The following is a 13,312-nucleotide window of genomic DNA, read 5'->3' as shown; positions in this document are numbered from 1 at the left end:
GTCAGCTAAACAGACTACTTTGGTTTCATCTTGGTGAGTTTACTAAATAATTTGTGAAACAATACAGAAACATTTCCATTGTAACGTAAAATACTAACAGACACTCGTTGTAGCATATCAACTAATAATGTTTTAGCATTTTATCTAATGCTAAGAAAGCTAGCTTCATGACATTACAATAGCATGTACAAATAGACTTGAAAATACCCCTCCAGCAGTGACGTGATGTGAGGTTCATGGCTGGTGAGGCACTGACTTCATCACAGTCAGATTTGTAAACATATGAACCCTATAGTATCTTATTCACCATTTGATTGGCAGCATCCATCCCTCCATTTTCTACCAATTATTCCCCATTGGGTTTGCGGGGGGCGCTGCCGCCTATCTCAACTACAATCGGGCAGAAGGCGAGTTACACTCTTGACAAGTCGCCACCTCATCCCAGGGCCAACACAGATAGACGGACAACATTCACACTCACATTCACACCCAGGGCCAGTTTTAGTGTTGTCAATCAACCTATCCCCAGGTGCATGTCTTTGGAAGTGGGAGGAAGCCGGAGTACCCGGAGGGAACCCACGCATTCACGGGGAAAACATGCAAACTCCACACAGAAAGATCCCGAGCCTGGGATTGAACCCAGGACTGCAGGGCCTCCGTATTGTGAGGCAGACGCACTAACCCCTCTTACACCGTGAAGCCCTTGATTGCAGCAGTTAACGGGTTATGTTTAAAAGCTCATACCAGCATTCTTCCCTGCTTGGCACTCAGCATCAAGGGGTGGAATTGGGGGTTAAATCACCAAAAATGATTCCCGGCCGCTGCTGTTCACTGCTCCCCTCACCTCCCAGGGGGTGAACAAGGGGATGGGTCAAATGCAGAGGACAAATTTCACCACAACTAGTGTGTGTGTGTGACCATCATTGGTACTTTAACTTAATGTAGCAGGTACTTTAGATAGTATAGTATAGTATAAATAAATTACACTTATTATTATTATTATTAGCTATAATACTGCTGGCATTAACAATATTAAATAATCACATGCATGTACAAAATAACGAACACGACAGTACACAGTGTTGTCACTATGACAGGTGTAACCGCGCCACAGCGGCAGTGTTCATTCATTATCTTTATTGTAGCATAAAAAAATGCAGATAGCCTTAAAGAACCACAATACTCAGTCACCATATTTAAGTACCCAAAATGAAGACTGAACATAAATATAAATTCAATCGGATCAGAAACATTGGAGGAAATGGGATTAAAACCCAATGTTAACCGCCCATAGAAAATACATGGGTACGGCTAGTAGCTACTATTAGCAAACAAATTCACTTACCAACTCGGCTTAACATCTCAACATCAACACACACTTTCGTCGCAACTCGGCCCTGATGGTCGGCACCTATAAGTTTACAATTAGTTGTAAAATGTTGGACGGTTGTTTTTACAATATGCAGGCAAACGACAACTTTAAAACATACCGACTTCAGATGTCCCCAGGCTTAGCCGAGTAGTGCAAGAATGATACCTGGGATCACTAGCGCCCTCTACCACCAGGAGGCCGGAGAACAGATGCCTCACATAGTGGGTCTTCGCAGCCGTTTTATGATTGCCCAGCACAAGAAATACGTTACACACATACAGTTGTTGACAAAATACACTGTACATTATATACCTCAGCTAACTAAACTATGGAAATGTATAATATAATTCATATAGCAATACGGTCTCACTGCACAGCAGCCAGCAGTTAGCCGAGTCATTGCGCAATCCACGGGGAGGCTCAAGTGGCTGTGAGTCACCGCAAGTCTGCCCTCCAGACATCATACATGGAACGGTTTAGTAAGCAAGATTTGTTGAAGTTATACTGTAAAACTAACAAATGTTGCTTGGAGTAATGAATGAAGAATCCATACTAGTTGATATTCGATGGATGACCAGAAAACGGAACGGCACTTCTACTTTTGGTTCAAAGCTTAAAAACAGCAGAGCTTAACATTCACCCAACAACACCTGCAATGAGAAAACTCGTCCAAAAGATGGTGGCATAGCACACAGACACCATCGAAGTGTGTTTAGGTTAAAGTAAAAGTACCACTGATAGTCACACACACTGCATTTGCCCCATCCCTTGTTACATCCCCTGGGAGGTGAGGGAACCAGTGAGCAGCAGCGATGGCTGCGCTCTGGAATCATTTCGGTGATTTAACCCCCAATTCTAACCCTTGATGCTGAGTGCCAAGCAGGGAGGCAATGGATCCCATTTTTATTGACTTAGCCGGAGTTTAAACCCACGACCTACCGATCTCAACGCGGACACTCTAACCAAAAGGCCACAAAATCTAATGAAAACTATTTGAATTTTAGCCTTCAGCAAAGAAAAATCCATAAACTAGCCACACCGGTTTATAAACCTCTGGGTTCAAAGCGTAAGAAAAAAGTAGCAGTTTATCGTCTGGAATGTACGGATGTATAGGACTGAATTCACATCTTATATTTGTGGTATTGCTAACGAAGCAAATAAGTAGATTATCCAATCTAAATTGAATGACCAACTCAAGTTATTTAAATGTTACTTTTTTTTTATTCAGTCAACTAAACATTTTCAAGGGCTTACAAACTTACATATCTCGCAAGAAATCATGTATTTGAGGCTTGGAAATGATCATCAGTAAGATGCACAGGCTGGCAGCCGTTTTGTTTTACAGGTTCCATTTTAGGGGGTACAGTATTTGGGCTAGTTACAATGTTTTCTTTTGAGTCAGCTTTTAATCCGAGATGAGTTTATTTTGTGGCCACAATTTGGACACCCCTGTTTTATGCATTTTATTATCTCCATCACGTTTTCAGACACTCTGTGTATGTTAAATGCCGAGTTTAAACAGTTCATACAAATAATCAAAAGTATTAAAAAAAATCAACTTATTTCTCACCTTCACCGGGATTTGTTTGCTTCACTGCTCAACATGGGCTTGAACGGTGCAGTTTTCATTTTGAGATTTGGTTTGGACGAACCCAAGAGAACAATTAGGGGAAGTTTGATGTCTGGATCTCTGGCCAGGTGGTCACCAAGAGTGACCTAGAACCAAACAGATGTCAGTGTTAAATTGCGGAGCCCTGTGTTATAATTACAATCTTCAAAACTTGCAGTGAAGTGAACACAAGTTAATATGTAAGTTGTTACAGGAGTTACATCAGGCCATTAGTGTGGATTCTTTATATACTCGCCAACAGCTATCCAGGAACAAATGTAAGCTGTTCCGAATACATACACTATATTAAAGAAAGTATTTGGCCACCCATCCAAATGATGAGACTTAGGTGTCCTAATCACTTGGCCCGGCCACAGGTGTATAAAACCAAGCACTTGGGCATGGGCATGTTTCTACAAACATTTGTGAACGAATTGGCCGCTCTCAGGAGCTCAGTGATTTCCAGCGTGGAACTGTCATAGGATGCCACCTGTGCAACAAATCCAATCATGAAAATTCCTCGCTCCTAAATATTCCAAAGTCAACTGTCAGCTTTATTATAAGAAAAATGGAAGAGTTTGGGAACAACAGCAACTCAGCCACAAAATGGTAGGCCATGTAAACTGACTGAGCTTCAGCTTAATGCAAAGAGGTCGCTGACTTTCTGCACAGTCAGTTGCTCCAGAGCTCCAGACTTCATGTGACCTTCAAATTAGCCCATGTACGGTACGCAGAGAGCTTCATGGAATGGGTTTCCATGGCCGTTCAGCTGAATCTAAGACATACATCATCAAGAACAATGAAAAACGTCGGATTCAATGGTGTAAAGCAGTGGTCCCCAACCTTTTTGTATCCGCGGACCGGTCAACGCTTAATAATTTGTCCCGCGGCCCGGGGGGGGTTCCTTTTTTTCTTTTTCTTTGTCATGAAAAAGGGACGTTTTTGTCATGAAAAAGGGAGGTTTTTGTGGTTGGTGCACTAATTGTAAGTGTATATTGTGTTTTTTTATGTTGATTTAATAAAAAAAATATATATTTATATATATTTTTTTGATTATTATTTTTTTTAAATAAAAATTAATACAAAATTCTTCTGCGGCCCGGTGGTTGGGGACAACTGGTGTAAAGCATGTCGCCATTGGACTCTAGAGCAGTGGAGACGCGTTCTCTGGAGTGCTAAATCACGCTTTTCCATCTGGCAATCTGATGGAGAGTCTGGGTTTGGAGGATGCCAGGAGCATGGTACATTTTGGACCTCGTTGTGCCAAGTGTGGAATTTGGTGGAGGAGGAATTATGGTGTGGGGGTTGTTTTTCCAGGAGTTGGGCTAGGCCCCTTAGTTCCACTGAAAGGAACTTTGAATGATCCAGGATACCAAAACATTTTGGACAATTCCATGATCCCAACCTTGTAGGAACAGTTTGGAGCTGGCCCCTTCTTTTTTCAACATGACTGTGCACCAGTGCACAAAGCAAGATGTGGATAAACTTGACTGGCCTGCACAGTCCTGACCCGAACCCGATAGAACAGTGGTCCCCAACCACCGGGCCGTGGCCCAATTGGTACCGGGCCGCAGAATAATTTTTTATTAAAAAAAAAATAATAATAAAAAAAATATATATATATTTTTTTATTTTTTATTTTTTATTAAATCAACATAAAAAACACAATATACACTTACAAATAGTGCACCAACCACAAAAAACTCCCTTTTTCATGACAAAAACGTCCCTTTTTCATGACAAAGAAAATAAAAAAAAATAAGAAAAAAAAGGACACCCCCCCGGGCCACGGGACAAATTACTAAGCGTTGACCGGTCCGCGGATACAAAAAGGTTGGGGACCACTGCGATAGAACACATTTGGGATGAATTAGAACGGAGACTGAGAGCCAGGCCTTCTTGACCAACATCAGTGTGTGACCTCACCAATGCGCTTTTGGAAGAATGGTCGAACATTCCTATGAACAAATGCCGCAACCTTGTGGACAGCCTTCCCAGAAGAGTTAAAGCTGTAATAGCTGCAAAAGGTGGACTCACATCATATTGAACCCTATGGGTTAGGAATCGGATGGCACTTCAAGTTCATATGTGAGTTAATGCAGTTGGCCAAATACTTTTGACAATATAGTGTATATATTTTTTCAAATAAAATGTGTTTCATAAATGCATGAGGTGGCTATGGGATGAGGTGGCGACTTGTCCAGGGTATACCGCGCCTTTTCCGATTGTAGCTGAGATAGGCACCAGCGCCCCCCAAAGGGAATAGGCGGTAGGAAATGGATGGATGAATGGGAATGCATGAGGTATATTTAGCAACCTGAATTATGTTTATTTGAAATTACCTTGTCAGCTTGTTCCACTGTGTGTGAACAAATAAAAAGAGACAAGGAAGATTATTAGGACTAAATCTGATCTACTAATAACAACCTTCACTTTTATTGCATAAATGTATCCAAAATGAAGGAAAATGTTAACAACAAGCTAGCAGGACAGTTTGGATGGGGAGGAGAGTCTCCAGCATCATAATTCAAAGTGTCCAAAATACACGTTTTTAATGGGTGTCTATTTCCTGCATTTATTTATTTTTTCCACAGAGGTTACATTCCGAGACCACTTGGGGATCTACTCTATAGACATGGATGAACCACACGACAATGTGATTTGAGTGGTAAACAACCTGTCCGACTTTCACAGTTGCCTGAGGTTGCCAGATCAGTTTACCTGGAACACTGACAACAACTAACTGATTAATTGAGTAGTAGCTCAAATTTCCAATGACCTGGATTTGCATTACTGTAGTTGACAGCAACCATCGAGGACTAAAATGGTTTGTTAAAATTAGAATCTCACATTTGCATTTAAATATATTTGCAAAGAAAACTCAATGCATCCATATCATAAAGCGAGAACATAAAACTTGGTTGGTTCTTGAAATGGTTACACATGACCAATGCGCATCTTTTGAATGTGGATAATGCATGGTATGCTACTATTTATTTATATTGATACAGTCTGATGACAGTTATTATGTTTCCAGGATTAATTAGACATATTTGCAAGTAGGCATTTTATTTAAAAAACAAAACAACAAAAAAACACAAACATATTACTAATGAAAAAATGCATATGTGGATGTTTGTGAACTGTAGATACAATTATTCGTTATGAAAAAAATCTGATGATTATGAGCCTCCAATGTTCTGAAATTGTAGCAAAGTCATCAAACAAGATAATGCAATGGCATTCATTATTTACAGTAATCCCTCACCATAATGCACGTTTGTGGATTTGCTCTATCACATCTGTTCATGTTTTTTTAAGTACATATTTTTTGCCTAAATTGGGCATTTTTCAATGGCAGTGTTTGCCCACGTATTGCCAATGTATTTGTGGCAGAGGGGGCGCGGCTCAGGCGGTGTCAGTATGTTATCATCATGTAGTTTGCATTATCAGCGATGATGCATACTATGTAGTTTCTTTAAAAAGGCTCAAAAATGTTATACATGTATAAAATTTATGTTATAAGGAATTATATCGTTTTGCTTGTATTCATTTGTTGCTGTTTACTCAATTACTACAGTGTAACAGAATGCACTTTGTACACATTCACCCATTCACACACACATTCACACATTGATGGCGCGAACTGCCAAGCAAGGCCCTAACCACGACCCATCAGGAGCAAGTGTAGAGTGTCTTGCTCAAGGACGCAATGGACGTGACGAGGTTAGTTGAAGGTGGGGATTGAACCAAGAACCCTCAGGTTGCTGGCACAGCCACTCTCCCAACTTCGCCACGCCGTCTGCTGACCCCTCTCTGTCCGTTTCCGTGGCCTACCACTTTGTGGCTGAGTTGCTGTTCCCAAACTCTTCCATTTTCTTATAATAAAGCAGACAGTTGACTTTATAAAATTCAGGAGCGAGGACATTTCACGACTGGATTTGTTGCACAGGTGGCATCCTATGACAGTTCCACGCTGGAAATCACTGAGAGCGGCCCATTCTTTCATAAATGTTTGTACAAAAAGTCTCCATGCCTTAGTGCTTGGTTGTATACACTTGTTTTTGCGCAAAGTCATTAGGACACCTGATTTTCATCATTTGGATGGGCTGCTGTGGAGGGGGGTGTGGCCAGCGGGCTGGCCGCGGAAGACAGTGTGTCAGGACCGGCCTCTAAGACAGCGACAGGTGCGTAGATGGCCCAGGTGGGCATTTTTTATCTAATCACCTGTTGCCTTTATTAGCAGCAGCCGGAATGAGACACCTAGCTGGAGTTTAAGGTGCTGCTGAGCAGCCACAGAAAGATGAGACATTGCGGGAAAGCAAAAGCCTTGCACAATTGAATGAAAATAAAACAGTGTTATACCCTGAAATTCTGACTCTCCTGGCAGTGGGTGGTGGTCCAATGAACCCACTAGAGGGCAACCTCTACAGTGGCCCAATACTTTTGGCAATATAGTGTACTTACCTAGGAGGAAGAAAAAGTAGTTTTCACCAATCGTGTTACCTTTAGACAATATCTAAATGCTTTAGTTACTTTACAATGTGTTGCTGTTAATGGGATTCATTATTTTAAATAATGAAGTCTCAATATTATTGTTATTTTGATTCGATAATTGATATTAGAGCATTATCATCTGGTACTGGCAGTACCGAGATTTCAGTTTATTGATTTGCACATCTGCTTTAACCTCAAAGGCATACTTGCCAACCTTCCCAAATTTTCCGGGAGACTCCGGAATTTATGTCTCTGTTATCCATAGGTTTATCTATAACCCATAAAGTAGGCAAGCACAGAGCTATTTCTCAGTGTGTGTTTATTCCAGTTAATACACTGACACACAACATCCGGAATCCCATCATGCATTGCCTCAAAACTACGGCAAGTAGTAATGTCCAAAAAAAGATAGTTACATAATAGAACGACGATAAACAATTCAACTCTAAACTAGCTCCTTCGCTGCAAATTAAATGCCACAGATGCTGCCCATACCTATGCTCCTTCAAAGGCTTTGCTACTGGCTGCAAAGCATTGCACTTTCGCGTACAACAATGAGTAGAGTGTAATGTTATGTGTGTGTATATGTGTGAATAAAAGAACACTACTCAAGTATATATATAAAGAAATACTTGAATTTCAGGGAATTCGAGCTATAAATATACTCCTCCTCCCTTAACCCCGCTCACCCCAATCTCCCAAATTCGGATGTCTCAAGGTTGGCAAGTATGCTCAAAAGTAGTCAAAATAGCATAGTCATTGTTTTGTGTAATATGACTGCAGAAGATGGAAACAAATATATCACCTGGAAGGTTAAAAGTCTTTCGTACGCTATCCCAAAATCTTGATAAAATAATTTTTGATTTATTTTTTCCTTTTAATTTTAGCGGCCTTAAGTATGTGAATATATAAGAAAGACTGAATGGCTAAATAGATTAAAAATATAAATACTGCAGTAGTTAAATGTGAGCACACCAATCAGAGCGCACTCATCAGCTGGAGACAGCAGTGATATATTGGATTACAAGGAGTATAAGGGTGGTTATGTGGTGTTATGTTAATGTTTAGAGTGCTCTTGTAAAAACAAACAAATCATTTTCAAACCATATTCAGTTGAGTATGCTACAAAGATAACTTTTGATAAACATTTTTTTTTTTGCGAAAAATCATTAACTTAAGAATTTGATGCCAGCAACACGTGCCAAAGAAGTTGGGAAAGGTGGCAATAAATACTGATAAAGTTGAGGAATGCTCATCAAATACTTACTTGGAACATCCCACAGGTGTGGAGGCTAATTGGGAACAGGTGGGTGCCATGATTGGGTATAAAAAGAGCTTCCCAAAAATAATCAGTTTTTTACAAGAAAGGATGGGGCGAGGTACACCCCTTTGTCCACAACTGCGTGAGCAAATAGTCAAACAGTTTAAGAACAACGTTTCTCAAAGTGCAAGTGAAGAAATTTTGGGATTTCAACATCTACGGTCCATAATATCATAAACAGGTTCAGAGAATCTCGAGAAATCACTCCACGTATTCGGCGTGGCCGGAAACCAACATTGAATGACCGTGACCGTCGATCCCTCAGACTGTATCAAAACCTGACATCAATCTCTCAAGGATATCACCACATGGGCTCAGGAACACTTCAGAAAACCACTGTCACTAAATACAGTTTGTCGCTACATCTGTGTGTGCAAGTTAAAGCTCTACTATGTAAAGTGAAAGCCATTTATCAACAACATCCAGAAACGCCGCCGGCTTCTCTGGGCCCGAGATAATCTAAGATGGACTGATGCAAAGTGGAAAAATGTTTTGTGGTCTGACAAGTCCACATTTCAAATTGTTTTTGGAAATATTCGACATCGTGTCATCCGGACCAAAGGGGAAGCGAACCACCAAGACTGTTATCGACGCAAAGTTCAAAAGCCAGCATCTGTGATGGTATGGGGGTGCATTAGTGCCCAAGGCATGGGTAACTTACACATCTGTGAAGGCACCATTAATGCAGTAAGGTACATACAGGTTTTGGAACAGCATATGCTGCCGTCTTTTTCATGGAGGCCCCTTATTTCAGCAAGACAATGCCAAGCCATAGTCAGCACGTGTTACAACAGCGTGACTTCGTAAAAAAAGAGTGCAGGTACTTTCCTGGCCCGTCTGCAGTCTAGACCTGTCTCCCATCAAAAATGTGTGGCGCATTATGAAGCGTAAAATAGGACAACGGAGACCCCAGACTGTTGAACGACTGAAGCTCTCCATAAAACAAGAATGGGAAAGAATTACACTTTCAAAGCTTCAACAATTAGTTTCCTCAGTTCCCAAACGTTTATTCAGTGTTGTGTAGAGAAAAGGTGATGTAACATAGTGGTGAACATGCCCTTTCCCAACTACTTTGGCACGTGTTGCAGCCATGAAATTTTAAATCAATTATATTTTGCAAAAAAAAAAAAAAACGTTTATGAGTTTGAACATCAAATATCTTGTCTTCGGAGTGCATTCAATTGAATATGGGTTGAAAATAATTTGCAAATCATTGTATTCCGTTTATATTTACATCCAACACAATTTTTACAACTCATATGGAAACAGGGTTTGTAATGTTTAACCTGGATTTAGTAGATTGTAAACAATTTTTTTATGCGAATACTTTTTGTAATTAATAGGTCCTACTTTGCAAAAACCATATAATTTATCACGATCTTGTCCAGAACCAATTACCAGCAAAAACTAAGATTATTGTTCTTTGAAATAAGCATATTTCATGCAGAAATGTGGTATGATGATTTTGACCTGCGTGCGAAAATCCAACATTTTTTCTACCGAAAAATATATTTTATTAAAATCAAATCTTGTTTCGAATCGTAAAGTAACATAACTTACTCAAAACTGAGGAAAGATATGTTTTTCTCATTATCATTTTAACATTTTGATTCATCTATAGCAGAATGGAAAAAACAGAGTAAACCCTTTTGTTGGTCATTCAGTCTGTGTGTGGAGGCGGAGCCGGTAACATACGCACATGGGGAATGGGGCTTCGTAACGTAAAGGTAACATAGTAGAAATCTTTAAGACAAAGCGGTCTAATCATTTTTTTTCGTTATCCCTTTTTCAAAAGTTTCTGAAAGTTCCTCAAAATCCACCCATAATTTTGAGAGTTATGTAGCTAACTATTAGACAACCCGGATGATTCATTATAAAGATTTGGAGTTTGTTATCATGCGTTGTGTAGGATTACCTTGATTGCATGCTCCAGCTTAATCATTGAGCAGTTGAAGAAGGTCGGGGGGAGCTGTGAAGGGATACTCAGAACATTCTGAATGGTTCCACTGCTCTGAGCTTGGACTGATTCTCCGGTCCCAAAGAGGATCTCATTTACATGCACAATCGTTTTTGACTGAGCGACGAAGATCTGTTTCTCACAAAGGTAAAATTTGGGCGTGACTGCTTGAGTTGAGCTGTTGAGTACTTGGACAGACACATTCATTGTTTCACCTACAAGAACAGAGACATGCCATGTATAGTCATGTATACATCCATCCACTTTTTTACTGCTTATCCTGTTTAGGGTTGTGTGGACATGAAGCCTATCACATCTGACTTAGGCTGTTAGTTAGACTACATCTAGACTGTCAATCAGAAGAAACACAGACAAACAACCGTTGAGGTTATCACTGACTTGGGACTGAACCCACACACACTGAACCACCAGAGCATCAATCACTTCCATGTATATTTTAAAGATCCATTTATTAAAATATTGTAGAAAATCTGCATTTAAATACATTATATACAGATTTGAGATATATATCCATTCAGCTTGTCCTGGGTCTACACTGGAGACTCCTTTCGGGTATAAGTACACCCGGAGCACATCACGAGCAAGGGGGTATCCAGACGATATGCCCCATCCACCTCAAGTGGCACCTTTCAATGCTGAGGAGCAGCGGATCTACTCCGAACTCCTCTCAGACGAACTCTTTACTATCTTAAGATCAATCCAGCCACCTTACAGAGGAAACACACTTTTGCTCTTTTGGTCACTACCCAAAGCTTGTGACCGTAAGGTGAGGGTATGAACCGAAATCAAATGGTAAATCGAAAACTTTGCCTCCTGCTCAGTTCTACCTTCATCACAACAGTCTGTCACAGTCACTGCATTACAGCAGACGCTGCACTAATTTGCCTGTCATTTGCTGTTCCCACATTCTCTCACTTGTGATCAAGGATAGGATAGGATAGGACTTTATTGTCAAGGCACAAGTACAACGAAACTATGTTTCCAGCACAAACCCGTTCAAGATAAGTCAAACAAACAGTGTACAGGGTTACAGAACAAGAACGCTGATGGGTCGCCACGAGGCGCCCTGTAAAAGATGGGGAACAGGTAAAATGCTGAGGAAGAAGGTGAGTAAAAAAGTACAACCTAGACTTGGCTCTTAAGGGGGCCTAGTCTGGAGTGGGAAGTGGGCTTAGTCTGGGGGGGTTGCATATGCCCATTTCCTTGGGTTTGTTGATGTAGTGTCCATTGGCCTGGAGCCGTTCTGCATGCAAGCAAAACTTCGACTCCAGGTGTCGTTGAGGAGGGAGGGAGGTCAAAAGTGAGGAGTCCTTGGGGGGTGTTTGCAGAACAGCCTGCTCCTGTTGTTGCAGCGTCAAGGCCATTTGAGGGAAACAAACCATAGAGTAGGATTTTTGTTTTTCCCGCAAACAGACATTACAATGGCTTGTCTGTTCCATCTGTCCATGCTGGCTCTCATATCCATTTTTTCCCTTTCAACCAGCTTTTCCATTATGTGATATATCTTGCGATTCAGTTCAGAAATTGCCCCAGTCTGTGATCCCACAGTCCGGCCCAAGTCTTCCATTGCAACGAACAGCCTTTGGACTCCTTGAGTGGCTGCCATCGTCTTACGAATTTGACGGCACACTAGAGCAATGCCCGGCCCAATCAGCAGGTGCCCCGCGATAACTGTTCCAGATAGGTAGATGTCTTCTACATCCTCGATAGAAAGGACTGAGAGGCACATGATTCTCCATTTATCCCAGGAATCTCTCACGTACCCCGCAGCAATGGTTTCATTAGGGCAGCAAGGCTCACCAGAACCTCTTTTCCTCGTCGAAAAGATTTTGTCAATTGAGTCGAGAATTCAGCTGATCATTTCCATGTCTGAAGACAGCGCAAAGAAAAAGGCTTCAAAAAAATGTAGACAAGACAAAACAAAAGAGAGCAAGCAGGGAGGAGAAGGGAGCGGAAAAAAATGTGACCACCCTCACCAGAGGCAAGACAGAAAGATCAAGATCCCAAAATACTTTAACTATTTTACCGGAAGTAAAACCTTACTCCCAACTTGAACGGTGCAATTCACCCTTTTCCCATGGCCTTAAATTCAATAATATAGTCTACAGTGATGCCTTGACTTAAAGGTACCACAATGTATGAGTATTTGGAGATGCAACTTGGTGAGTTTTAAATTGCGAGCATACATTTGAGTTACAGCCCTCCCATTGTGAGTTGACATAAAGATTGTCAGAATCCTGTAAGATCCGCCCCAAAATATCCGGTCTTACTCACTAGTATTAGCTTATAGCTATAGATGGATGCAAGCAATGTTTTTCCAATCATGGGAATTAATAAAATGAGTGTAAAGGACAGTGCTGGGAACAATAAGTGGATGTGATTCATTTAATTAAAGCAATTAATTATCAAAGACATGACCAACCGTGTAACTGACTTGGCAAGGCAATTGGAGCGTAGCAGAGCCAGTCTTGTTTGTCCCCATAAATGGTGAAGGTAGCTTGCCTATTCAGATATGCCCTTTGAGCTTGGCCCTGG

General features: G+C 40.9%; 1 protein-coding gene across 1 annotated transcript in view; it reads right to left on the bottom strand.

Annotated features, from left to right (window-relative positions):
- Positions 1-2,944: 2,944 nt before the first annotated feature.
- LOC133559758 (arrestin domain-containing protein 3-like) overlaps positions 2,945-13,312 on the bottom strand; it is a 28,586-nt gene continuing 18,218 nt past the window's right edge. The window contains exons 5-6 of the mRNA XM_061911843.1: positions 10,715-10,971; positions 2,945-3,088 (exon numbers count right to left, since the gene is read on the bottom strand). Coding sequence (XP_061767827.1) covers positions 2,945-3,088; positions 10,715-10,971 — 401 coding nt within the window. The remainder of the gene's footprint in view (positions 3,089-10,714; positions 10,972-13,312) is intronic.

The sequence above is a fragment of the Nerophis ophidion genome, linkage group LG01 (assembly GCF_033978795.1).
Source record: "Nerophis ophidion isolate RoL-2023_Sa linkage group LG01, RoL_Noph_v1.0, whole genome shotgun sequence".
Lineage (NCBI taxonomy): Eukaryota > Metazoa > Chordata > Actinopteri > Syngnathiformes > Syngnathidae > Nerophis > Nerophis ophidion.
Note: the sequence above shows the minus strand (reverse complement) of the source record. Positions and strands in the feature narration are given on the sequence as shown.